Source organism: Pseudorca crassidens, chromosome 10 (assembly GCF_039906515.1).
Source record: "Pseudorca crassidens isolate mPseCra1 chromosome 10, mPseCra1.hap1, whole genome shotgun sequence".
NCBI lineage: Eukaryota > Metazoa > Chordata > Mammalia > Artiodactyla > Delphinidae > Pseudorca > Pseudorca crassidens.
This window is the reverse complement of record NC_090305.1, coordinates 25,167,506-25,193,291: the sequence shown is the minus strand read 5'-3', so window position 1 is coordinate 25,193,291 and position 25,786 is coordinate 25,167,506. Positions and strand designations below refer to the sequence as shown.

Here is a 25,786-nt window from a genome sequence, read left to right as displayed (position 1 = left end):
GGAATCCTGTATTTTTATTTCCTAAATCTGGCAACCTTAAGTTGGGGACAAGAACTGGACAAACAGTGCTAACCATACAAGCTACAGTGAGCAGTAACGTCACACATTTTAATTTTGTAACGCTGTTGTCATGTGTCGATAAGATACTTGAGAATTTCTGAACAGTAAAATAGACCTGGTCTGACCCAGAGTGCCCTTCTTTCTGCCATCATTTCTAGGTGATGGTCTCTACTTAAAGTCTGGGGACCTGCTCATTTTTTTGTAAACGGTCTATATGAGAATATCATCATCTTCTTAGTTTCTCCCCTTCTAAGGAGACTTGACTACAGAAATAAGTTCTACATCTGGCCAAGGGTGGTAATTTGATGCCTACTTGTATTGTTGGAACTAGGAGACAAAGTTAGAAAATGAAATCGTTGAGGCATGAACAGGAATAAGATGTCTGTGGCTGTAATTTACTACTATAGATAAGTAGTGGACCAGAGGCAGAGAAATTAAGAAAAAAGATGATGTGAAGGATAAACTATGACTTTGCAATTGGTTGGCAAGCAAAGAAATAAATAAACCTTGGTCCTGAACAAATTAATTTTCCTGGAAAAACAGCTCTTCAGTGGGTCTGGATTCTTAAAAAATATAAATTTCAGTGGGACCAAGATTTTCAACAAATGTAATGTCGGCTGCCGCTTGGGGCTGAGGCCTGACTGAGCGGCGGTGTCTCCCGCAGAGAATTTCCTGCTCCAGTTTAAGAGCTACTGTTACTTCACCAACGGCACGGAGCGGGTGCGGTGCATGACCAGACACATCTATAACCGGGAGGAGTACGTGCGCTTCGACAGCGACGTGGGCGAGTACCGGACGGTGACCGAGCTGGACCGGCGGACCGCCGAGTACTGGGACAGCCAGAAGGACCTCCTGGAGCAGAAACAGGCCAAGGCGGACACGTACTGCAGACACAACTACGGGGCTGTGGAGTGCTTCACGGTGCAGCGGCGAGGTGAGCGCGGGGCTGGGCGGCCAGCGGCGGGGGCGCAGTGCGTGTGAGTGTGTGTTTGAAACAAGGACAGAGACAGAGAGACACGGAGAAGGAGACAGAGGAGACTGCGTTCGGTAGGCGGGGAGTGTGTAGGGCTGTGAGCAAGTACAAGTTAGGCGGGTTCCTGTGAGAGCCTGTTGTCTGGAGACCGTGTGTGATTTTGTCAGTGACTGTGAGAGGGGAGAGAGCGTGTGTGGTGTGGGGAGGCCCGGGAGGGAGGGGAGGTGTGGCGGGAGGGGTGCAGGAGGGAGGCTCCGGGCGTCCTTGGTGGTCCCTGTGCGGGAGGGGAGGGGGAGGGGAAAGGGGAGGGGAGGGGAGGGAGGGGAGGGGAGGGGAAAGGGGAGGGGAGGGGAAAGGGGAGGGGAGGGGAAAGGGGAGGGGAGGGGAAAGGGGAGGGGAGGGGAGGGGAAAGGGGAGGGGAGGGGAGGGGAAAGGGGAGGGGAGGGGAAAGGGGAGGGGAGGGGAGGGGAAAGGGGAGGGGAGGGGAAAGGGGAGGGGAAAGGGGAGGGGAGGGGAAAGGGGAGGGGAAAGGGGAGGGGAGGGGAAAGGGGAGGGGAGGGGAGGGGAGGGAGGGGAGGGGAGGGGAAAGGGGAGGGGAGGAAACCCCAACTGGGGTGGGCGGTTAGAGATGCGGGAGGGACTTCAAGGTGTCTATGGTTGGGGGAAGGTTTGGGGGAGGAGAGGTGAGGAAAGTGAAAGGATTGGGAGCCTGTGAGGAGAAGAGTCACAGCGTGCTCTGGGTACACACCCTCTTACTCCTGACACCCCGGAAATAAGTGTGCCGCGTCTGTGTGTGTGTAGGAGCACTTCACTGAGAAAAAGGTGTCAGACTACTTTTTGACAGGTGCAGGCAGGGGAGCCTCTGCGGCTCCTCTGATCTTCCTGAGACTTCTTCTAGGTCTAAATTTTTCGCCTTTTTTTTTTCTTAGCCTATATATTTTTACATAGTTGAAATGACTGTGTAATCAGCTTTTGAATTATAATTGTGTTAACACACTGATGTTACTATTTTTATAACGCTAATAGTATTCGAGTAGTTACATAATATTTCTTTTTATAAGTGTAACAATTCACCTCACAATCTCCTTTATCAGATCTTGTTTCAAAGATATATAGTGCCAAGTACTCAGTTAAAAGTTACATTTTTTATTTTAAATTTATATTTCTTTGATTCCTAAAGTTCTTGAATATCTCTCACATATTTATTGGCCCCTTGTTACTGCTCTATTATTTATTCTCTATTATTTCTGGGGTCCTGGTGTTTTTCTCAGTGATATAGATTCTCTATGCAGCAAAATTAACACTGTTGATATTTGATTCAGCTTTCTATCCGTAAGAGACAGAGCCTGGATTTGAACCCAGGCAACATGGATTCAGAAATGACACTTTTAATTAAATGCCTTGCAAAGAGTTGTAAACACATCAACAATAAACTGCTTCATGCAATGGGAAAAAAAGACACACAAGTATCCTCAGCATCTCTAAAATCTAATGGGTCCATGCGGTAAGGGTTAAATTCAGGATCATGGTACTAACTCCTAAAGTTGGGCCACATGGCCACCTTTGAGGGAGACCTGCCCAAGGCTGCAGTCTGGGACTGGAGAGTGGATGCAGAAAGGCAGCCAACCAACAAGACTTACTCTGTCTCCCTCACTTATCCCCTCTACCTTTTTCTCTCCTAGTGGCGCCTACAGTGACTGTGTATCCTGCAAAGACACAGCCCCTGCAGCACCATAACCTCCTGGTCTGCTCTGTGAATGGTTTCTATCCAGGCCATGTTGAAGTCAGGTGGTTCCGGAACGGCCAGGAAGAGGAGGCGGGGGTGGTCTCCACAGGCCTGATCGCTAATGGAGACTGGACCTTCCAGACCATGGTGATGCTTGAAACAGTCCCTCAGAGTGGAGAGGTCTACACCTGCCACGTGGAGCACCCCAGCCGGACCAGCCCTGTCACAGTGGAATGGAGTGAGAAGCTTTCTGGCCTCATAAGTTCCCCAGCCACCAAGGAGGGGGTTTTGATTACCACTGATTGTCAGGTTTCTCCTCTCCCTGAACCATATTTTTATTTGCTTCATGTTCTTCTCTTTTTCAGCACAAGTTACTGGGAGTAGCCCTGTGATATCCTGTGATAGAAACCCTCTGATAGTTTGTAGATATCCTTTGATAGTTTCTATAAATACCTATACCCACTGGTGAGACAATTCTGCCTGGCAGGCAGAGAAGAAGTGTCCCTGTTCTGAGCCTCCATGATATCACAATTCATGGTCACCCCATTGCCCAAGGCACCAGACCCTTGGGCAATGTAAGGCTGGGCTTGTGCTTCTGACACTGTTTCTCTGAGATGTTCCCTGTGATCTGAGAAGGGGCACATCCTCTACAATGTAGGGACCTTCCTGACATGAGGGGAGTCCAACCTCACTTCTGCCTTTTATTAGCTCTGCCACCCTAGACAAGCTCCTTAACCTCATTCAGCCCCAGGGTCCTCATCTATCAGATACTGAAGTCTTGTGGCCTTATGTCAGGGCTGTAATATTTAAATGAATTCAGTGCCTTAACCTTGAAGCTACTCAGTGTGATTTAAAGATGTTTTCCTGGGAATGGACAATTACTCTATTTCTTCCAGTGAAGCCTTCTTTTCCCATTCTCAAAGCTCTCAGTCTTAGAGACTGAAATAGAGAAGTTGGATTTGGGATAAAAATCACTAAAACTAGCCTCTTTTCCCAGGGGCACAGTCTGAATGTGCTCAGAGCAAGATGCTGAGTGGAACTGGGGGCTTTGTTCTGGGTCTGCTCTTCCTTGGGGTGGGGCTGTTCATCTACTTCAGGAATCAGAAAGGTAAGGAACCTGTTGGCAGCTGAGACTCCCAACAGACGTTTTGGGGAAGAAATATGACTTTGACCGGTTAGTTCTCTCTATATCAATGACCCTGTATAAAATCTTTCTTTACCTAGTTGACCTCAAATTTCCTGGAAATCCAGAAATTGACAGTCCATGGTTAGCTGTGGTTGAAACATAAAAGGTGATGGCCTGCAGAGATAAGAAAAAGGTTAACATGCATGGAGATTTTGGGTGGAGATCCTGGGGCAAATGCAGGAAGAGACACAGGGGTGATGAAATTCCACTGGATTTGTGTGACAGAAGCTTCATCCTCTCAGTGTCTGTTCTCTCTACCCTGGCATCATGTGAAGTGGGTTGTGGTGTTAGAGAAGTCTTAGGAGAGTTGTCTGGGCCCAGGGACATTGTGTTTGGGGATAGATTTACCTCCGTATCTTTTAAGTATATATCTTCCCTCCTCTTTTCCAGAACATCCTGCACTTCAGCCAACAGGTAATGCTCTTTAACTCTCTTTTAGGATCATATTTAGTCTCCCTATAACAGATGGTAGAAGTGACAAGATAGGAGACAGAAATAATGAGAAAGACTTTGGATCTGACTTCTGATCAAGCAGTTTACATTAAAGCTTCTTCTCTCCACTAAACAGAGGGCTTGAACTCTAAAAGTGGCTTTGGCTCAGGGAGACTTAAGAATTTTTCCCCTTCTTACTACAGTGCTTTAACATGAAGGCCTGAGAGACAGAGAGAGGGAAAAAAGCTGCTTGTAAAGTTAAGACAGGAAATGACTCTGTCCTCTGTCTCCTGCAGGACTCCTCCGCTGAAGAACCTTCTGTCCCGGCTTCTTCATGGCCTAAACAGGTCTCCTGCTTAGCTCTTATTCTTCCAAAACGAGAGTGTTTATCAGGATCTGGTTTGCTCCTGGTTGAGTGACCCTGCAGAAAACGTCCTTCTTGCTGGTTTCCTCAGCCCCCGCGTTTGACCTGGACATTCCTCATATTGTTTGCAACACCTTATCTTCATTCTTTCCTGGTTCCCTCTGTTTTCAATCTTTACTGCCTCCTGTGCACCTGATCTCATCTTCTGTCCATATTATTATATAATGTTTTTCTCAAATAAATATGGAGTAACAATCATCTGCTTCATACAGTTTCAAGGAAAGAAGAAGAAAGAAAAGAGAAAGGGAGGATTTCATCGCAAAACTATTAATGGTTATTATTTATATTCCTGAATTTTGGTCACTTGTGGAACTGGAGGTTTCCTTGTTTCTCTCCCTGTTTTTTCCTCGAGTTTTCTGCATTTTGTCATTAGGCATGTTTTCCTGAGCTAGGAGAAAGCCCTTAATTGACCCTATCATGACGGTTTCCTGCATCTTTGTAATCTCAAAGATAAGCACACTTTATAAAAAATCTGTTATTATTTAAAAATTACGAAATTTATAATCATGCTCTTTTTCTCTTTTTCCATGATTTTTAAAGAAAGTATCTAATCCTGGGTTAGTTCACACCTTGATCACCTCTTTAATTAGACTAATGGTGGGCTTCAACATTTGTCTTTTTCTGTCACTCAGATAAACATCAGCGACATGCTGACTATTTGGCTGGGATGCATTCTTCCCCATAAATAGGTTTTGGAAGGCCATCAGGACAGAGCCACAACTCATGTCAATAAGATGCATTTCTGAGGCCCTCCAGTTTCTGTCACAAACTTACTGTCTTTCAAGGGAAAATCCTGTATGGATCTTATCTCAGCAGAAATCAGAGACAATTCTGAGAAACAAAGGAAAATTTATGAATACAGGGATGTTCATTCAAACAATGAAATATCCTGCAGTTGGAAGACAAATGAGAATCCCTGTTATGGAATAATCCCCAAAATGCACTTTCAGTAGGTATAGGAGATTTGTATAGTATACAACATTTAAAAACAATAAGATAGAGGAGAATAGAAATATATCACTATACCCTATCTATCTATCTATCACTTACTTACATTTGTAAATATAAACAATGGCAGGAATTTTTTTAAAAAAGGTTGCCTTTAGGGCCAGATGAGAGAATAGGTTGAAGGGGACAAATATGAAAGCCAGACTTTTTGGAATATATTTAATAGTTTTAACTTGAGGGACATTCAAATATTTTATGTAATAAAAAATTTAAATCAAAAGTTTAACAAGGAGATACATAAAAACTAAAAACAAACTGGAATGATTAAAACAAACTTGACAAAAAGTATATGATGGGAAACAAGCTAGAAAAGTAAATCAAACTTTTTTTGACCCTTGCATAAAAGATTGTGGAACTATAATTGTAAATAAGTATATAGTTCTAAATTCCAAAGACTTTAATAATGTAAGCGAGTTGGATAGGCTCAGAGAAAGGTAATTAAACTGGTTAAGAAGACGGTGGGTTCTGCTATTGTATTCCATCTGAAGAGTCAGTTTCAAATGTAAATCAAATCTAGACAGTAGTTAATAGATTCAGAAGTTTATTTCAAAGTAATAGTTGAATTCTCCACAGTCAGACATAACTATTATTTTATTTTCAAGCAAATTAAAAGCTTATTTTTGCATATGTTAATTATACTGTGTTATTTGTGTGAAACAGGTTATCATCCTGTAGGAGTTTGATAAACCAGTAGTCATGTCTGCAATGTGCATACAGTTGGGATAAGTTCTATTTGATCCCAGGGTTGCACCTTCACTGTCACTTTGTTCTCTGGGATGAAAAAATAAGTTGTCTCATTTTATTTGAGACCTGTGGTGGGAAATGATAAGGTAGAAGTAAAGTATACGGTATGCATATATCTAAGAAGATGATTTCTAGCAAGTAGCAGATAATCCAATCTAACTGGCTTTACTTTTCTTTAAGTTATTTATCTCACATAACAGATAGACCCAAGGTAGGGAATCTCCAGAGTTGGTCAATTCATCAGGCCAGTTGCATCACCAATGATCTTAAAGGCAAGAAAAGAGAACTGTTTCTTCTCGTGTGGTTTTATAAGGAGCAACCAAACTTCTTCCAGAGTTTTCCCAATAGACCGACTTCCCCACACATCCGGAGGACCATGGATTACAACGGTAGGCTCAGACAAACCTTGATTCATCCTTTGTGACATGGGCCTGCCTCCCGTGATACACAAGGGAAGAAAAGGTTTAAAATCATCTTTTTTAGAGAGAAAGAAATGGTCCATGGGTAAGGAGGATGATTTTAGGGTATGGAAGTATTAGATTGTGTTTTTAGTGATTTCCTTATGAAGGATGATAGATATTTAATGGACAGCATCATTGCAAGGATTTTTTTTTAGCATTGAGACTTAAATATCAGCCGTAAGCCACTTCCTTCCCCCCAAAAAGCAAGCAAGCAGGAGGATTATTTACTTGATTTTAGAGCATATACTGACTCTTAATTTTGTGAGGAAAAGTATATTTTCCAGGGAAATTTTTTTTAAAGACACATAATGAGGAATGACTCACTTTTTAAAATGCTAAAACCTATTATACCTCTATTTCATTAAGCACTTTTTGGCATTCATTCATTATTTGTTATATACACCAGTAAAACAAAGTCCAGAATTAGATCCCTGGACATTTGACGTTTAGATTTGTATAGAGAGTTTCAAGTTGTTTGTCAGGTATAGCCCATACTCATTCCTTTAAACAAAATGGATACTTCACAAATATGCATGTGCAGATGTTCATAGCAACATTAGTTATTATAACACAAAACTGGAAACAAGCCTAGTATCCATCAGTCAGTGAATGGAAAAACAAAATGCACTGTATCTATACAATGGAAAACTATTTAGCAATAAAAAAGAACAAGTGAAACACATTTAAAGGAATTGATGATACATCATGCAAAATGGATGAACTTCAAAAATATACTAAGTGAAATAAGCCAGACACAAAAGACTACTTGTCATATGATTCCACTTACATGAAACATCTAGAAAAGGCAAATTTATAGACTGAAAGCGAATCAGTGGGTCTCTAGGGATTGGGGTGGGGGTGGGAATTAACTGTAAACAGGAAAATTTTTGGGGTGACAGAAATGTTCTAAAACTGGATTGTGGCGATAGTTGCACATATCTATAAAATTACTAGAAATTTCCCAGTTGAGTATGATGTAAACTGTGGGTTTGCCATAATTAGCCTTTATTATGTTCAGCTCTGTTACTTCTAGATCCATTTTATTGAGAGTTTTAATCATAAATAGGTATTGAATCTTGTTAACTGCTTTTCATACATTTATTTAAATAATCATGTAAGTTTTATCCTTCAGTTTTTAATATGGTGTATCATGTTGATTGATCTGCTGATGTTGAAACATCCTTTCATCCCTGTAATAAATCCCACATCATGGTGTATGGTCCTTTTAATGTATTGTTGCATTTGGTTTGTTAATATTTTGTGGAGGATTTTTACATGTATGTTCATCACAGAAATTGGCCTGTAATTTTTTTTGTGTGTGTTGTATCTGGTTTTTCTATCAGGGCAATGTTGAATCATAAAATGAGTTAGGAAGCATTCCTTCCTCTTCAATTTTTTGGAATAATTTGAGAACAGTACGTATTAAATCATTGAATGTTTGGTAGACTTCATCTGTGAAGCCATCTGGTCTTGGATTTTTGTTTTTTGAGAGGTTTTTGATTACTCTTTCAATCTCTGGGCTGGTGGTTGGGCTATCAGATTTTCTGTTTCTTCATGAGTCAGTCTTGGAAGCCTGGGTGATTCAAGGAATATGTTTATTCTTCTAGGTTGTCCAATTTGTAGGTGTATAGTGTTCATAATATTCTATTATAGTTCTTTGTATTTCTGTGTTATCCGTTGTTATTTCTCCTCTTTCATTTCGGATTTTATTTATCAGATCCTTTTCTCTCTCTCTCTCTTTTTTTTTTTCTTAGTCAGTCTAGCTAAAGATTTGAGAATTAAAAAAGAAAAAGTTTTGCCAATTTTGTTTATCTTTTCAGTGACTCAGCTCTTAGTTTCATTGATCCTTTCTGTTGCCTTTTTACTCTCTATTTCATTTATTTCCACTCAGATCTTTAATATTTCCTTCCTACTGTTTTTGGGATTCATTTATTCTTCTTTTTCTAGTTCCTTTAGGTGTAAGGTCAAATTGTTTATTTGAGATTTTTCTTGCTTCTTGAGGTAGGCCTGTATTGCTATAAATGTCCCTCTTAGTATTTCTTTTGCTGCATCCAAAGGTTTTGGTATTTCATATTTTAATTTTCATTTATCTTTAGGTACTTTAAAAATTTCTTCTTTGATTTCTTCATTGACCTAATGGTTATTTGGTAGCATGTTGTTCAGTCTCTGCGTATTGGTGATTTTTCCAGCTTTCTTCTTGTAGTTGATTTCTATTTTCATACCATTGTGATCAGCAAAGATGCTTGCTATGATTTGAATCTTCTTAAATTTATTGAGACTTGTTTTGTGTCTCAACATATGGTTTATTCTTGAGAATGTTCCATGTGCACTTGAGAAGAATGTGTATTCTGCTGCATTTGGATGGAATGTCTTTACAAATATTTAAAATCCATCTAGCCTAATGTTTTATTTAAAGCTACTGTTTCTTTGTTGATTTTCTGTCTATATGGTCTATCCACTGATATAAGTGCAGTGTTAAAGTCCCCTACCATTATTGTGTTGAGTGTTGATTTCTCCCTTTAGATAGATTAATACTTGGTTTATATATTTTGGTGCTCCTGTTTTATGTGCACATATATTAATAACAGTTATGTCTTCTTAATGAATTGTTCCCCTTATCATTATAAAATGTCCATCTTTGTCTCTTTATCTTTTTTGGCTTGATGTCTGTTTTGTCTGATATGAGTGAGGCTCCACCCATTTTCTTTTGGCTGCCATTTCCTTGGAGTATCATCTTCCATCCCTTCACTTTGAGCCTGTTTGTCTTTATAGCTGAGGAGAGTCTCCTTAGAGGCAGCATATAGTTGGGTCTTGTGTGTTAATCCATCCATCCACTGTGTGCCTTTGATTGGTGAATTCAATTCATTTACATTTAGGGTGATTATTGATAAATGAAAACCTAGCACTAACATTTTGTCTTCTCTTTTCTGGTTGCTCTATATCTCCATTATTTCTTTTCTTTGTGTCTCTGTCTGCCATTTTAGTTTGGTGGTTTTGCATAATGTTTTTCTCAGTTTCCTCTTTTTTGTTTCGTGTGTCTGCTCTAGGTTTATGTCTTTTGGTTACCTTGAGGTTTGTATAGAATGTCTTACAGATAAAATAGTCCTTTTTCTGTTGATAGCATCGTATCTCCATTTGCCCATATGGGTTCCATCCTTCTCCTCTTGTTCTCTTATGTTTCTGTTGTCTAAAATTATCCCTTTCCATGTTGTGAGCTTGTTACCAAATTGAGGCAGCTATAGCTATTTTTACTGCTTTTTTTCCTCCCTTTCCCCTTCATGCTATAATGAAGTGTTTTAAGATCTGTTGTGATATAGAGTTGCAATTTTCTGATTCTGTCTGTCAGTATATCACCTTACTTAAAGTTTTGTATACTTTTGCCTTTATGTCTCAGGTAGAAGGGCACTTTCAACTTTTCTTGTAAGGTTTATGTTGGTGACCTCCTGCAGCTTTTGTTTGTCTGGGAAAGCCTTTACTTCTCCTTCATATCTGAATAATAACTTTGCTGGATAGAGTATTCTTGGCTGACAGTTTTTACCTTTCAGAAGTTTGAGTTTGTCATTTCACCTTTCTGTCGAGTTTCTGCTGAGAAACCTGCTGATAGTCTAATGAGGGTTCCTTTGGAGTATACCATCCTTTTTCCTTGGCTGCCTTTAAAATTCTTTCTTTGTCATTAATTTTTGAGAGACTTAATGTAATGTGTCTTGCAGAGGTCTTTTTGCATTGAGATAATTAGGTTTGTTCTTAGCTTTGTGGACTTGCATATCCAGTTCCTTTCACAGGTTTAGGAATTTCTCAGCTATTATTTCTTTGAATAAACTCTTTGCTCCCTTCTCCCTCTTTTTAAATTTTTTTTTGTGATACCCATTATCCTAATTTTCCCTTTGTAAAAGAGTCAAATAATTCTCATAGAATTTCTGCATTTATTTTTAGATCTTGAGTCTCTTTTCTCTTCTACTTGTATCATTTCTAGATTTCTGTCTTCAAACTCATTAAGTCTCTCTTCCATATGGTCTCCTCTATTTCCAATGCTTTTAATGCATTCTTCATCTCATTTATTGATTTCTTCAGCTCTAGGATTTCTGTTTTTTTCTTTTTAGAGTTTCTACCTCTTTTGTAAATATTCCTTATGTTCATTAATTTTATTCCTGAGCTCATTGAACTGCCTTTCTGGATTTTCTAGTAGCTCGTTATTTTGAAATCTCTGTCAGATCACAATAGTCCATGACTTTAAGTTTGGTTTCTGGAGAATTGCCATTTTGTCATTTTCTCTTTGTGGTACCATGTAACAATGGTTCTTCATGTTGGTTGAAGAGTTGTTCCTCTGCTGGTGTATTTGAAGTAGTGAACACCTTTCTTCTTTAGGTAAAGCTTTAAAAAAATTTTAAAACTTTAATTCTGAGTTCTTTCTGTGGTTTCCAGTAGGTGGTGCTACAGCACAGGTTTTTGGTTTCTCCTACTAGCGCTGCCTCTGGTTATGTTTGAGAGTTGGCAATTTCCACCTCTCACTGCCTCTGTCAGAGGTGTTGGCCACCTAGTACCCTCGTTGCTACTGCTTGTACTTCCTGGGTCATTGGTACCTTGCAGCTGCTAGTGTCACTGGCATTGCCACCTGGGGCAATGGGATGATGGGCACTTCTGGATGGAGCATGGGGGTCTCCTGAGTCACAGGCTCTGCTGCTGTTGGGAGGGGAAGAAGAGGGTGGGGGAAAGGCGGCCAGGGTCAAGAGCTTTTCTACTCTGTCCTGAGTTGTCAGGTACACTGGAACCACCACTGTGGGCAGAGGCCGGGGGGATGGAGTTGTGGGTTCCTCTGTGATGGAAGGATGGGGTTGTAAATCCCCCTACTGCTGCTGCCTAGTTCCCTGTGGCTGTGGGCACTGTTGTGGCCAGGAGGCTAGAGTCCTGTGCTCCACTTCTCCTGTGGCTGCTGGGTTCTCTAGGGCTGTGAGCTCAGCTGCTTAGGCTGGGGGCGCTGGATCACAGGCGCCACCTTCACTGTTTTCCCGCTTTGCCTCCTTTGTGTGTTCCAGTCCACCCACCTGCAGATATATAGATGTGTGGAATTCTCCGGCATCCTGGTGTGTCAGGCAGGGCCATCTTTGTTGAGTTGTGGCTGTTTCAGTGGTTGTAGATGAGGGGGACAGACAAAGGAAACATCTCATGTAATGATACAAATTTCAGTTCTCCTGTTGTTCAACAAGTCTGTGCTTCTGATGCCACTTGTTTGCTTGCACGAGTGTTGCAATTTATTTTCCATAAAAACAAATCTGTGGTCTCACACAACAAGAGCAAATACTAGAACTTCTGTACTGATAACCACTCTCTTCCAGAAACCAGTATAACTGCCTTTTCTTCAGGAAATAAGCCTTTATTTGACACTTCTCTTACAGAGCAGAAGCTGAGCAGGATTGCTTCTCCTCTTGCCTTCCGTGAAGGAGCTCAGCCTCAAGATCACCTGTGGGAGCAATGGTTCGGTGACAATTGCTGCATTGTTTTACGTGAACTGTCCTTCTATTGAATTAATATTGCAGAAAAGTTGAAATATATAATATTTAGAGCAGCACATTTTTATTATTCATAAATGTATACAACGTACAGAATTTAGGTCATTGGTTCATTCTCTTTTAAAATAAATCTGTAAGATTTGTATATTGTATGTGAAATTTATATGAAGAAGTTTTGGTAGTACTCTCTTTAACTATGTTTCAGTATATATATTATACAATTAGTAAATTGCACATCAAACTTATATGAACAAGTTTTGATACTGTTCTCTTTAATTCTATTTCAGTATGTTCTTGATATAGAATTACTTTTCTTTGCCATTCTTTTTATCCTATAATCTAAGGGGAACCTTAGTTTGACTTTCTCAGATTTTCACATGTCACAACTAGTTAATTCTGTGTAAATTATGATTTTCTCTTGGTCAAATTAAGCATGAGATTCTCATGGTTGCAACTGCACAATATCCAATAGTACTGAACTACCACTGGAGTCTTAGGGACATAGATTGTTCTGGAATCCAGGGACAATAGTGACTTCTACCCAACCTCTCCAAGAATTTTGAATTTTCCACATTAATAGAAATATATTATTCCATGGTAAGCAAGATACTATTTCTATTCTACTCCAAAATGTTCAGATTAACACTACATTATGCCAAGAAATCTAAAATAATGATTGGGGACCATGGATTAGATTTAGGAATTTGGAGGCCTCTGCAACCTCAATAAGCAGGAGACTTGTGGGGAGCAACGGGCATTATTACATAAGACAAATGCAAACACTGTCATTTCCAGAGGAGGGTTACAATGTTGATGAAGGGAAATTTTAAAGAATTATAATTGCTATACTGTAGCTACTTCAATTTACATGATGCTGTCAGTCATTAAAAGGAGTAGTTTTATTGATACACATATCCGTGAATTAAAGTGATAAAAATAGTTTAAATGTAAGGGACATTATTTTCTTTAGAAATTAAATCTGAGGTGGTATGATGTGATGGCTGAGTTTGCAGGGTTTGAAATCACATGTAACTTGGCTCAATCTGGTGTGTACCATTTACTAGTCTTGTATCCTTGCAAAGATTATCTAACCTCCTTCCACTATTTTATTTTCTCCATTTGCAGGATTAAAAAGGGTACTTGAATCACTGAGATGACGTGAGAATTACATTTTAAAAAGACATGTAAAAAGTCTTTGTATAATTCTGGGTACTAAGTAAAGCTCTCAAAGTTTACTCAATAAATTTTAATCATTTTAAAGCAGCATGATGAGTACGGTCACTAGAAATATTAAGGCACATAAAGAATGGCTTGGGGGCTTCCCTGGTGGCGCAGTGGTTGAGGGTCTGCCTGCCGATGCAGAGGACACGAGTTCGTGACCCGGGAGGATCCCACATGCCGCGGAGCGGCTGGGCCCGTGAGCCATGGCCACTGAGCCTGCGCGTCCCGAGCCTGTGCTCCACAACGGGAGAGGCCTCAACAGTGAGAGGCCCGTGTACCGCAAAAAAAAAAAAAAAAATGGCTTGGGCAGAGTGTGAATTAATGCATAATTTTAAATAAATAGTTGCATTTAAAGTCCATTCTAAATCTGAAATATTATATTTATGTTAATATAATGTGTAATAATAATCTAAAAGTAGAATTACATTTTTGAGATTATATGACTACATCAAAGGGTATAATTCGTAGCTTTTTCATAGGGTTCTATTTATGAACACTCCATAATGTATTCATTAGCAACATCTTCTTATAATATCTTCTGGGGATAAAGCAAGAGAAGGTGAATTATAAGAGGACATGTTCCCAAGAAAGTAAGAAAATCCTAATGGGAGCCAAGAATAAGGAATTGAACGTATTTTACATAAAATATTAATTATTCTAAAGAGGAGGTGTTGTGTCAAAGGCTGACTTTGACTTTTTATTGATCTTTCAGTCACTTGCAAACTCTGATCAGTACAGCTGGCTTTATCACACTGTTAAGTTAAATGTTACAAAGATGCCTTCAAGATCTTCCATTCCATGCAGATTGCCTCCTCTAAGCCCCTTTCTGTATGAATATTCTGGAGGTGCCACTAAACTTAGACAGCATCAGGAGACAAACCTGTAAAGTTTTTTCACTCTGTTAAGTAATTCACTAAATTTCCATTTCCTTTAGTTTATCAGAGACACCCCTGCCTGGCAGGAAGTACAGATTATACTCTAAACAACAGCTATAATTCTGTCACATCATCAGTTACCAGGGGATGGTGTTCCTTAAAGCATGCAGAGAATCACAGCATTTTTCAGTATTGTTATACCTGAAAGATCACAGTGCCTTCATTTCAGTTGCAGAGGTTAAATAATTTCGCCAAATCTACAAGTACAAGAAGGACCAAATTAAAGGTCTCCTAAATTGCAATCACTTTCTCTCTACCTGCTCAACTCCTAAACACACTCACACATATATTTGTCAAAATATCTATGTCTTCGAGTAAGAGAAATGAATGATCTTTAGGCTCAAACATGTGACACATCATTGACCAGCAGGGAGCTGGCTCTCAAGAGAAGCCCAAATAAAATGTGTCAGATACAACTGGATCAAACATTTAAAGCACTAAATTAAAACAATCCTTTTAATGGAGGAAATTCTAAGTTTCAGAAGAGCACCTTCACACTGAATCTCTGACCAGTAACTGATGATGTTTCTCGTCTGTGATTCTGATTGGTTCTCCAACACTGAGCTAACCCAATCCAGGAGCAAATACTGAATTCCTTGGTTGGTATCACTTGGGTGGAGGAGAGTCACAGTTCCCAATTCAGCGAGGCTTGCCTGCTCCCCTCACACCCTGTCCTCTCCTGTTCTCCAGCATGGTGTCCCTGTATTTCTCCGGAGGCTCCTGGATGGCAGCTCTGACAGTGATACTGATGGTGCTGAGCCCACCCCTCGCTTGGGCCAGGGAGACCCCATGTAAGTGAACACTTTGGGGGGTGAGCTATTGTGGGGTGGGGGAAGGAAGGGAGTTAGCTTTATCTCTGTGTCCAGACCAGCCTTCTTTAAAAGTTGTGACTTTTCAGGCTTCCCTGGTGGTGCAGTGACTTTGTTTTTAGTGACCACCTATCTTTATCACATGGATCTCAAATCTATCTACCACAAAAGGTGCCTGGATACTTGCCCTCTCAATGAGTGTGGCATACGTAGCCTCCATATCTATAGTCTATTTCTTCTCAAGTGTCCAGCAATGAACCTTCCCCAGCCTTGCATCCCATCCCTTCAGGTGTTTGAAAAGATTTAGAAAAAATGATGTTAAAATAATTCTCCATTAACAGATCTCTTTATTATGTTGAATGTACAAGAAAAAGGGAAAGTTTCTCTGAAGATTTTATGGAGAATCTAAATAATTAGGAAGATCTCTCCTAGAAGGTCCTGTGTTATGTCCTCAACAGGATCTGTGATGCTGCTACCTCTCCCTAATATATGAGGATGTATCAAGGGAACTCCCCCATTATCTTCTTTCCATTTTCCCTGAACTCCAATGTTTATAAGGTTTGAATCCCTGTACTAGGAGTTCTTTGACAGAAGTTGGGGTTAGTTTTCTCTCTATTGCTCCTGGGTAAGGCACCCTGGAGCTGAAGCAGGGATTCTTAGTACTTGGAATGACCCTGTAGATAAAGAGCACCTATGGGGTGTTCTTTGATGCCTTAAAAAATGTAAGCCATCTTCTGAACACCCAACACAGGTTAGTGACCATTATGAATCTATTTTGAGCCTTTCTTTTTTTTTAAAAAAAATTATTTATTTATTTATTTATTTATGGCCGAGTTGGGTCTTTGTTGCTGTGCGCGGGTTTTTCTCTAGTTGTGGCAAGCGGGGGCTACTCTTCGTTGCGGTGCGTGGGCTTCTCATTGCGGAGGCTTCTCTTGTTGCGGAGCATGGGCTCTAGGCATGAGGGCTTCAGTAGTTGTGGATCACGGGCTCCAGAGTGCAGGCTCAGTAGTTGTGGTGCATGGGCTTAATTGCTCTGCAGCATGTGGAATCTTCCAGGACCAGGGCTCGAACCCGTGTCCCCTGCATTGGCAGGCGGATTCTTAACCACTGTGCCACCAGGGAAGCCTGAGCCTTTCTATACTATCAGTTTCCCTCCTATCTCCCCCTTCTCTGGCCGAGGCATAGAATAAATTATATGAAATTCTGATTTTGTAGTTCACAGATAGTCAAATATCTGCAGTTTTACATGGGAAACCATGTACCTCATTAGGGTACAGACAGTGTGAAAGTTGTTTCCATCCCATTGGGCTGAAAGCTGGTAAGCAAGTCAAGGGAACTCATCGGTCTCTTGGAGTCTTGGACCCAAATTTCATAAGATCATGCATCATGCCCTCTGTTTTCCTTAATCAGCTATGTTTAGTTACCTCAAATTTTAGTTCCTCCCTATTTTCCCCAGCTATGTCGTCACCAGATCTGATAACCCCCGAAGTACGCACAAACCCTCAGCATTATAACAGGTTCACTGGATGATTTCGAACATAATGAACTCTTCCCCTTCCCTTAAAATTACCATTTTCTACCTGTGAATGTTTCTTCCAACAAGTAGAAGAAGAAAGAGGAAATTTGGGTTTTTCATGAGAAGTAGAAGGGATATAATGTGTCATCAGAATAAAAGAGTGTTGGAGCTGAACCCTTTCTTGCTTTCTGGGATGCCCACAAAAATCATTTCCTAGAACCTTGGGTTTATTAATTTAGACTACAAATATTTTTCTGAGCAACTATTATTATATGCTGGGCTCTATTCTGGGCTCAGACAATCCTATTTGAATAAGATAGAAAAATCCCCAATTATCCTGGAACTTACTTAATGACAAGAAAGACAACAATCCAATAAACATTTAACAACAACAATGACAACCAACAAAACCAAAAAAACATTTCAGAGAGCAACAAGTCCTCTGAAAAGAATAGTTCAAGGTTATGGGACAGGGAGTATTGGATTCACCTGCCTTCAATTCAAGTGTCTAGGGAGCTCTCCCTGGAAAGGTGACATTCAATTGAGACATAAATGATGAGAAGAAGCCAGACATGTGAGGGATCTAAGGGACAGATGCTCCAGGGAGAGGGACCAAGGGAAAGGCCAAACTGTGGGAAGATGTTTGCTGTTTAAAGGACAGAAAGAAGGCTAGAGTGACTGAAGCAGAGCAAGCAAGTTGGGGAGTGAAATAAGATGAGGTTGGAAAGGAAATCAGGAGCCAGATCATATTAGGCCCTGATGGTCATGGTGAGAACTTTGATTTTTATTTGTGGAGATACGTGAAGACAGAGTCCTGAGGGATAAGGTTGACCTTCTATCCACCAAACCCCACCATTTAATTCATTAACAAGTCATACAACAATCTACCCCAAGTCTGTTCACTCTATTTTTACTACTGTCTTTGTCAGTACCACACTAAATGAAGCCACAAGCACACCTTCACTGGAGAATTCTACCATGTTCCTAAATGGTCTCCCTGTCTCCACTTGTGAACTCCTAAAATCCAATCTCTATGTGGTACCTACAATTATTTCCTAAAAGTAAACATAAATGACCCTCCTTGTAATGCTTCAGTAGCTTCATGTATCTCTACCTAACCTAGGTTAGGGTTAGGGTTTCCCATTACATTTAGTATGAAGTCAAAATCCTAACATTGTCTCCGAGGCTTCTAAGTACCCCACACCATTTCTCCAGTCTAGTCTTTTACCCTCCTCCTTCCTCACTCTCTGTGCTCAGTGAAATGTTTTTTTTTTCTGATTTCTTGCAGAAGTTCATCATGTCTTTCAAGCTTCTGCACACGATATTACCCTTACCTGAAATATGCCTCCTCTTTCCCTCACATACACCCCCCTACACCCACTCTCCCTTTCAGCTCACATCAACTTAACCTTTCATGTCACATCTTAAATATCAGTCTTTAGAGACTACTTCTCTGACACCCTAACATAAATTATTCTCTGTTCTAGATCTCCACGCTTTTCTTGTGACATTTCTGGCTCCTGTATAATTAATTCTTGTGTGGTTGGGTTTTGTCCATCACTTTCATTAAATTTTATGCTCCTAGAAGGTAGGGGAGATGTTTGTTTTTCCTTCTGTGGAATCCCAGGGGCAGCAGCACAGGCTTGGCACAAGGTCAGCACTAGGTAAGGAAGTGTTTCAGGAACAGCTAAAGGGTCATGGGATGAGAGGAGGAAGCAGAGAGTGTTTTTCTGGTGCAGGCATTCAGGAGGAGGTGGTGATGCGGCAAATCCCCGTCCGGCTCCGGTTTGGAGGTCTCCAGCCAAGTACAGAGCTGACTGCATCCCAAATGCCTTAGGATCAGAGGGGTCTCCTCCACCCACCATGGTCTCTCTTGACCCTGCAGATCAAAGATGAACCCGTGGGGTAGTTGGGGGTGCCAGTGGGGCCAATAAGGGAGTGTCAGTGTCCCGTCCTCCGTCTGGGTGCCCTGCATTTGTGGTTATTGCCTTCAGTCTCTTCCCAGGAGCCCGCCCAGGTAATCAGATCTTTCCTGTCCCCACAGCACTTTTCATGTATCAGTTTAAGCCCGAGTGTCATTTCTCTAATGGGACACAGCGGGTGCGGTACTTGGTTAGAGACATCTATAACCGGGAGGAGACCCTGCGCTACGACAGCGACGTGGGCGAGTACCGGGCGGTGACCGAGCTGTCCCGGCAGGAGGCCGAGTACCGGAACAGCCAGAAGGACCTCCTGGAGCAGAGACGGGCCGAGGTGGACACGGTGTGCAGACACAACTACGGGGTTGGGGAGAGCTTCACGGTGCAGCGGCGAGGTGAGCGCGGGGCTGGGCGGCCAGCGGGCGGGGGCGCAGTACGTGTGAGTGTGTGTTTGAGACAGAGACAGAGAGACACGGAGACGGGGACAGAGGAGACTAAGTTCGGGGGGCGGGGGGTGTGTAGGGCTGTGAGCAAGTACAAGTTAGGCGGGTTCCTGTGAGAGCCTGTTGTCTGGAGACCGTGTGTGATTTTGTCAGTGACTGTGAGAGGGGAGAGAGCGTGTGTGGTGTGGGGAGGCCCGGGAGGGAGGGGAGGTGTGGCGGGAGGGGTGCAGGAGGGAGGCTCCGGGCGTCCTTGGTGGTCCCTGTGGGGGAGGGGAGGGGGAGGGGAGGAAACCCCGACTGGGGTGGGCGGTTAGAGATGCGGGAGGGACTTCAAGGTGTCTATGGTTGGGGGAAGGTTTGGGGAAGGAGAGGTGAGGAAAGTGAAAGGATTGGGAGCCTGTGAGGAGAAGAGTCACAGTGTGCTCTGGGCACACACCCTCTTACTCCTGACACCCCGGAAATAAGTGTGCCGCGTCTGTCTGTGTGTAGGAGCACTTCACTGAGAAAAAGGTGTCAGACTACTTTTTGACAGGTGCGGGCAGGGGAGCCTCTGTGGCACCTCTGATCTCTCTGAAGCTTATTTCAGGTCTAAATTTCTTGCTTTTTTCCTCCTTAGTATATACATTTTACATAGTTGAAATGATTGTGAAATCAACTTTTTGAATTATAATTTTGTTACTTAATATGCTGATGTTACTATTTTTTATAACGCTAGTAGTATTTGAGTAGTTACATATTATCCTTTTTATACTTGTAACAATTTACCTCATTTTACTTTACATACCCCTTTATTAGATCTTTTTTCAACATTACCAAACAGTTGAAAATTTATATCTTTTTGTTTTTATTTAAAATTTCTTTGATTTCTAAGGTTCTTGAACATTTTTCACATATTTATTGGCTGACCTTTGTTATGGCTCTAAGGATTATCTATTGTTGACTATCTCCGGGTCCTGGCGGTTTTCTCGGTGATTTTATGAGTTCTCTATGCATTAAGAGTAACAAGTTGCTGACATTTGATTTAGCTTTTTCTCCAGTCTGTGGTTTATGTTTTGATTCTGTTCATTATATTCCAAGTTAGGAATTTAAACATTTTTATTTAATGAAATATACTGCAAAATTGTTAGTGATGATTTACCATCAAACTTAAATCTACCACTTTGCATTATTGTAAAAATGTTTTTTCCTCAAGATTTCTCTTTTGCAAATAATAATTGTGTTTATTGTGGCTGGTGGTGTCAAGGGTTGTCTCAGGAACTAAGCACACATATTAATGAGTCTCAGACCCTGCCCTGAACTGAAATGCCAGCTTAAAAAGAAAGACAATTGTAAAATGATACAATTCCAGTAATAGATCTGCTTGTTTTGCAAAGCAGAAGAATTGATCAGCTGAGTGTAATAATAAGCTTTTGTTTTGGTTTTGTTTGGTTTTTTTTTTAATGAGTGACTTTACTTGGTCCTTTCTCTCCCTTTCAGGAATCATGCTTTCCTTGGAACTCAACTCAGAGTTCAAGAGTCACCTTTGTCTATTCCTGCTTCCCAGGGTAGAACCCTTTCTGTGGTGTTCTAAGGTGTGAGTGTAGCATTCCCAGGATTTTATCTTCTGTCTCCCCATCTACCCCAAGCTGCCCCCTAATTTATCCACACTGCTTTGAGTCATATTTTCTCTCCAAGTAAATGAAGATAGTAAATAGCTAACATATATTAAAGACTAAGTTCCAGCCATCGTTTCACATACTTCAGGTACATTAATCCTCACATAACCCTAAGAGGTAAGTTAGTATTATTATCCCCCTTTACAGGTGAGCAACCTGAGGCACAGAGGAATTTTAAAACTCACCTAGGATCAATCAGTAGGAGGCAGAGCCTGGATTTGAACTCAGGCACCCTGGCTCCAGAAATCATGCTATTAATAATACACTATATACTGTGCAAAGATTTGTAAACACATCAATTCAACAATGAATAACTCTTTCATGCTATGAAAAACAAAACAATAGAAAACAAATTTCCTGAACATCTGTCAGATCTAATGGGCCCATACTGTAAGCATTAAAGTCAAGTCTTATGGCACTAATTTCTGTTGGGCTACACAGCCAGCCTTCAGGGAGGCCTGCCGGAGACTGGAGACTGGGGGCAGAAAGGCAGCCAACCAATGAGACTTACTCTGTCTCCCTCACTTATCCCCTCTACCTTTTTCTCTCCTAGTGGCGCCTACAGTGACTGTGTATCCTGCAAAGACACAGCCCCTGCAGCACCACAACCTCCTGGTCTGCTCTGTGAATGGTTTCTATCCAGGCCACATTGAAGTCAGGTGGTTCCGGAACGGCCAGGAAGAGGAGGCAGGGGTGGTCTCCACAGGCCTGATCGCTAATGGAGACTGGACCTTCCAGACCATGGTGATGCTTGAAACAGTCCCTCAGAGTGGAGAGGTCTACACCTGCCACGTGGAGCACCCCAGCCAGACCAGCCCTGTCACAGTGGAATGGAGTGAGAAGCTTTCTGGCCTCATAAGTTCCTCACCTACCAAGGAAGGGCTTGCTTACCCCTGAGTGACAGGTTTCTCCTCTCCCACAGCATGTGTTCATTTGCTCTGTGTTCTCCTCTCCTTCAGCTGAGGTTATTATTGAGGATATCACAGGAACCTTATAATATCCTGTGATAGAAATCCTCTGATAGTTTACAGATATCCTATGATATCTTCTACAAGTACCTACACCCCCTGGGAGGCAATTCTGCCTGACATGCAGAAAAGAGGTGTCCTTGTTTTGAGCCTCCATGAAATCTCAGGTCATGGTCACTACATGGCCCTGGGCACCAGTCTTCTGCCTCAGGCTGGGCTTGTACTTCTGACACTGTTTCTCTGAGATGTTCACTGTGATCTGAGAAGGGGCACATCCTCTACAATATAGGGACCTTCCTGACATGAGGGGAGTCCAACCTCAGTTCTGCCTTTTATTAGCTCTGTCACCCTAGACAAGCTCCTTAACCTCATTCAGCCCCAGGGTCCTCACCCATCAGATGTTGTAGTCATGACCTTACGTCAGGGCTGTGATATTTAAATGGGTTCAATGTCTTAACCTTGTAGCTACTCTGTATTTTTAACCTCTTTTCCAGAAATGCCCAGTCAATCTAGTTCTTCCAGGGCATCCTTCTTTCCCCGTTCTCAAATATCTCAATCTCAGAATCTCAATTAGAGAAGTTGGATTTGGGATAAGAATCACTAAAACTAGCTTCTTTCCTCAGGGGCACAGTCTGAATCTGCTCAGAGCAAGATGCTGAGTGGAATCGGGGCCTTTGTTCTGGGTCTGCTCTTCCTTGGGGTGGGGCTGTTCATCTACTTCAGGAATCAGAAAGGTAAGGAACCTGTTGGCAGCTGAGATGCCCCACAGACTTTTTTGCTCAAGTTTGTTCACTGTATATCAGTGACCCTGTGTAAAACTTTTATTTCCCCTTTATTGACCTCAAATTTCCGGAAATCCAGAAATCAACAGTTCATGGTTACTTATGGTTGAAAAATAAGAGGTGATGGCCTGTAGAGATAAAAGAAGAGTTAACATGCATGGAGATTTTGGGTGGAGATCCTGGGGCAAATGCGGGAAGAGACACAAAGGCTGATGAAATTACACTGGATTTGTGTGACAGAAACTTCATGGATCACATGCTCCTAGTGTCTGCTCTCCTGTCTACCCTGGCATTAGGGGATATATGTTGTGGGGTAGAGATATATCAGGTGGGGGCCTGGGGCTGGGGACAGAATTCCTTCCATATCCTTTAAATATATATCTTCTCTTCTCTTTCCCAGGACACTCTGGACTTCAGCCAACAGGTAATGCCCTTTAATCCTCTTTTAGAGATAGATTTGGTCTCCTAGAACTGGTTGTAGAGAAGACAAGACAGACATAATGGGAAAGACTTTGAATTCTAAACTTCTTCTGGCCACTTAACAAAAGGCCAGTTCCCTAAAGTAGCTTTGGCTCAGGGAGATCTAGGAATTTTTCCCCCCTTCTTGCAATACTGCTTTAACATGAGACCCTGGGCGAGGGGGAAAGAAGCTGCTTGTAGAATTAGCTTGTAGTAAAAACAACGCTATCTTCTGTCTTTTGCAGGACTCCTAAACTGAAGTGAAGATAATGACACTCATAAGAGAAAGAACCTTCTGGCTTAGCTACTTTGCAGCATGAAAGTGTTTCCTGTTGGGCTTTTAATCCACAAAGAGAGTACTTTCTCAAGATCTGGTTTGCTCCTGCAGAAAATCTCCTCCCTGATGGCTTCCTCAGCCCCTGCCCCTTGACCTGGAAATCTGGAATATTGAAAGCAGTATCCTATCTTCATTCTTTCCTGGTCCCTTTTATATTGAAGCCTCATGGCCTCCCTTTCATGTGAACACATCTTTAACCCATATTTCTTTACAAAGTTTTGCTCAAATAAACGTGGAGTGAGAAGCATCTGCCTGATAGAGCTTCAAGGAAAAACGTAGGCAAAAACGAAAAGGGAGAGAGAGAGAGAGAGAGAGAGAGAAAGGGAGTGTCTGGTGGGGAGGGTGGGCAGCGGGAGGGTGAGAATTTCCCTCTCTATCCTTCCTGAGTTCCTGTGGCTACACTATTAATAAAATTGATGCAAGACAGATTAGCAAGAGAAAAAGAAACAAATTTTAATTCACATGCATGGAGGTCTCTAGAAATAGGACCTAAGAAGTGGCCAAAGCAGGTAGCTTTTATGCTTTTTAGACAAAGAAACAATAAGTTTGTGAGTAATTGACAGGACAAAGACACTTAGGTTTTGGGTGCTCTAATAGTGAAGAATCTAACCAAAGTTTGGGCTTGAGGTAGTATCAACAAATTAAAGATGCAACAAGGTTTGTTTATATAGGTTTCTTGGTCTGAATGGTGATAAGTGTGTCATACCTCCAGATGCAGGGAGTGCGTCTTTCACATGAGAGATTATTTCCTGCTTTCAGGGAGACAGAAGGAGGGTCAGAGTGTCCCTCTTGCATTGGCCATTTCTTAAGTAACTAGTTCAAAATAATCAATATGCCATTGTGGCATATTTGGGAACAGCCTTCCCTGAGCCCCAACAAGAGGTTTTCAATAATTGTTTTTATTTTTATTCCTGAATTTTGGTCACATGTGGGTCTGGTAGGTTCCTTTGCTTCATTCTCTGTTTTATCTTGAGTTTTCTGTATTCTGTAATCAGGAATATTTAGCTGAGATAGTAGCCGGTTTTGGGAAATGAAGTAATACACTTCTAGATAATCCATGGCTTATCAAAGAATAAATCAGATGAGAAATTAGAAAACTACGGGAATGTTAAAATAGATTTTCAGTACATGTGATATGCAACCCAAGGAATCTCCAGAGGGAAATTTATAGGTTTAAATGCTTATATTATGAAAGGAAAAATATATAAAAATCAGAGACCTAAACTTTTTTTTTTGCGGTACGCGGGCCTCTCACTGCTGTGGCATCTCCCGTTGCGGAGCACAGGCTCCAGACGCGCAGGCTCAGTGGCCACAGCTCACGGGCCCAGCCACTCCACGGCATGTGGGATCCTCCTGGACCGGGGCACAAACCCATGTCCCCTGCATCGGCAGGCGGACCCTCAACCACTGCGCCACCAGGGAAGCCTGAGACCTAAACTTTTATCTTAAGCATCTAGGAAAAGTAAATTTAACTTGAAAAATAGAGGAAAGGAAATAATAAAGGTAAAAGAGAAAATTAATACAGTTGAAAATAAATGTATAATAAAGAAAATTAACAAAACTAGAAGGTTTTCTTTCTTTCACTTTTTAAATAAATCACCTACAAGATTGCTAAAGCAGAAAAAAATCTAAATTACAAATTATTAACACCTGGAATGTAAAAGATAATATTCCTAAAGATCCTACAGGCATTAAAAAGATACGAAGAAGATATTATAAAGAATTTTATGCCAGTAGATTTGATATTTTAGATGAAGTTCATTGAAAAACACTAAATTTCATGATCTATTTCTGTGTAACAAATCATCCCCAAACTTAGTGACTTAAAACTGTAGCTATTTGATGATTTTTCACAATTCTAAGAGTTGGTTGAACTTAGTGGGTGGTTTCCATGGAGGGTCTCTCACATGGCTGCAGTCAGACAGTAACTGGGGCTGGGGTCCTCTGGAGGCTCATCTGGGACACTGAGACACTCTCTCCCTCTGCATGAAGTTCCAGTGCCTCTAACGTGGGCTATGTGGTCCCATCAGCTGTGAAGACAAGCCTGATGCCTCAGGACTCCCGAGAAAGGAAAGTAAAAGCTACAAGACTTCTTCAAACTTAGCCTCAGAACTTGAGTGGAGTAATTTCCATCACATTATAATGGTCTAAGTGAGTACAGGGTCAGTCCAGATTTAAGGGGAGGGGATATACAATCTACGTCTCCATGAGATAAATGCAA

The 25,786-nt window shown here is 41.4% G+C and overlaps 2 protein-coding genes across 4 annotated transcripts; both read left to right on the top strand.

Moving 5' to 3' along the window:
* Positions 1-703: 703 nt before the first annotated feature.
* LOC137231869 (DLA class II histocompatibility antigen, DR-1 beta chain-like) lies at positions 704-4,663 on the top strand. Its single transcript, XM_067752675.1, has 3 exons — positions 704-994; positions 2,716-2,997; positions 3,757-4,663. The coding sequence occupies exons 1-3, from the start codon at positions 790-792 to the stop codon at positions 3,888-3,890; spliced, it is 621 nt and encodes a 206-aa protein (XP_067608776.1). The 5' UTR covers positions 704-789; the 3' UTR covers positions 3,891-4,663.
* LOC137231868 (DLA class II histocompatibility antigen, DR-1 beta chain-like) lies at positions 2,878-23,812 on the top strand. 3 transcript variants are annotated; one of them, XM_067752672.1, is made up of 7 exons: positions 2,886-2,997; positions 15,368-15,468; positions 19,047-19,316; positions 21,573-21,854; positions 22,611-22,721; positions 23,170-23,193; positions 23,474-23,812. In XM_067752672.1, the coding sequence occupies exons 1-7, from the start codon at positions 2,993-2,995 to the stop codon at positions 23,485-23,487; spliced, it is 807 nt and encodes a 268-aa protein (XP_067608773.1). In that variant the 5' UTR covers positions 2,886-2,992; the 3' UTR covers positions 23,488-23,812. The 3 variants fall into 3 exon arrangements, with proteins under 3 accessions (XP_067608775.1, XP_067608773.1, XP_067608774.1); XM_067752673.1 differs by lacking the exon at positions 2,886-2,997 and adding an exon at positions 14,347-15,276; XM_067752674.1 differs by lacking the exon at positions 22,611-22,721 and having other exon boundaries at positions 2,878-2,997.
* Positions 23,813-25,786: the final 1,974 nt, after the last annotated feature.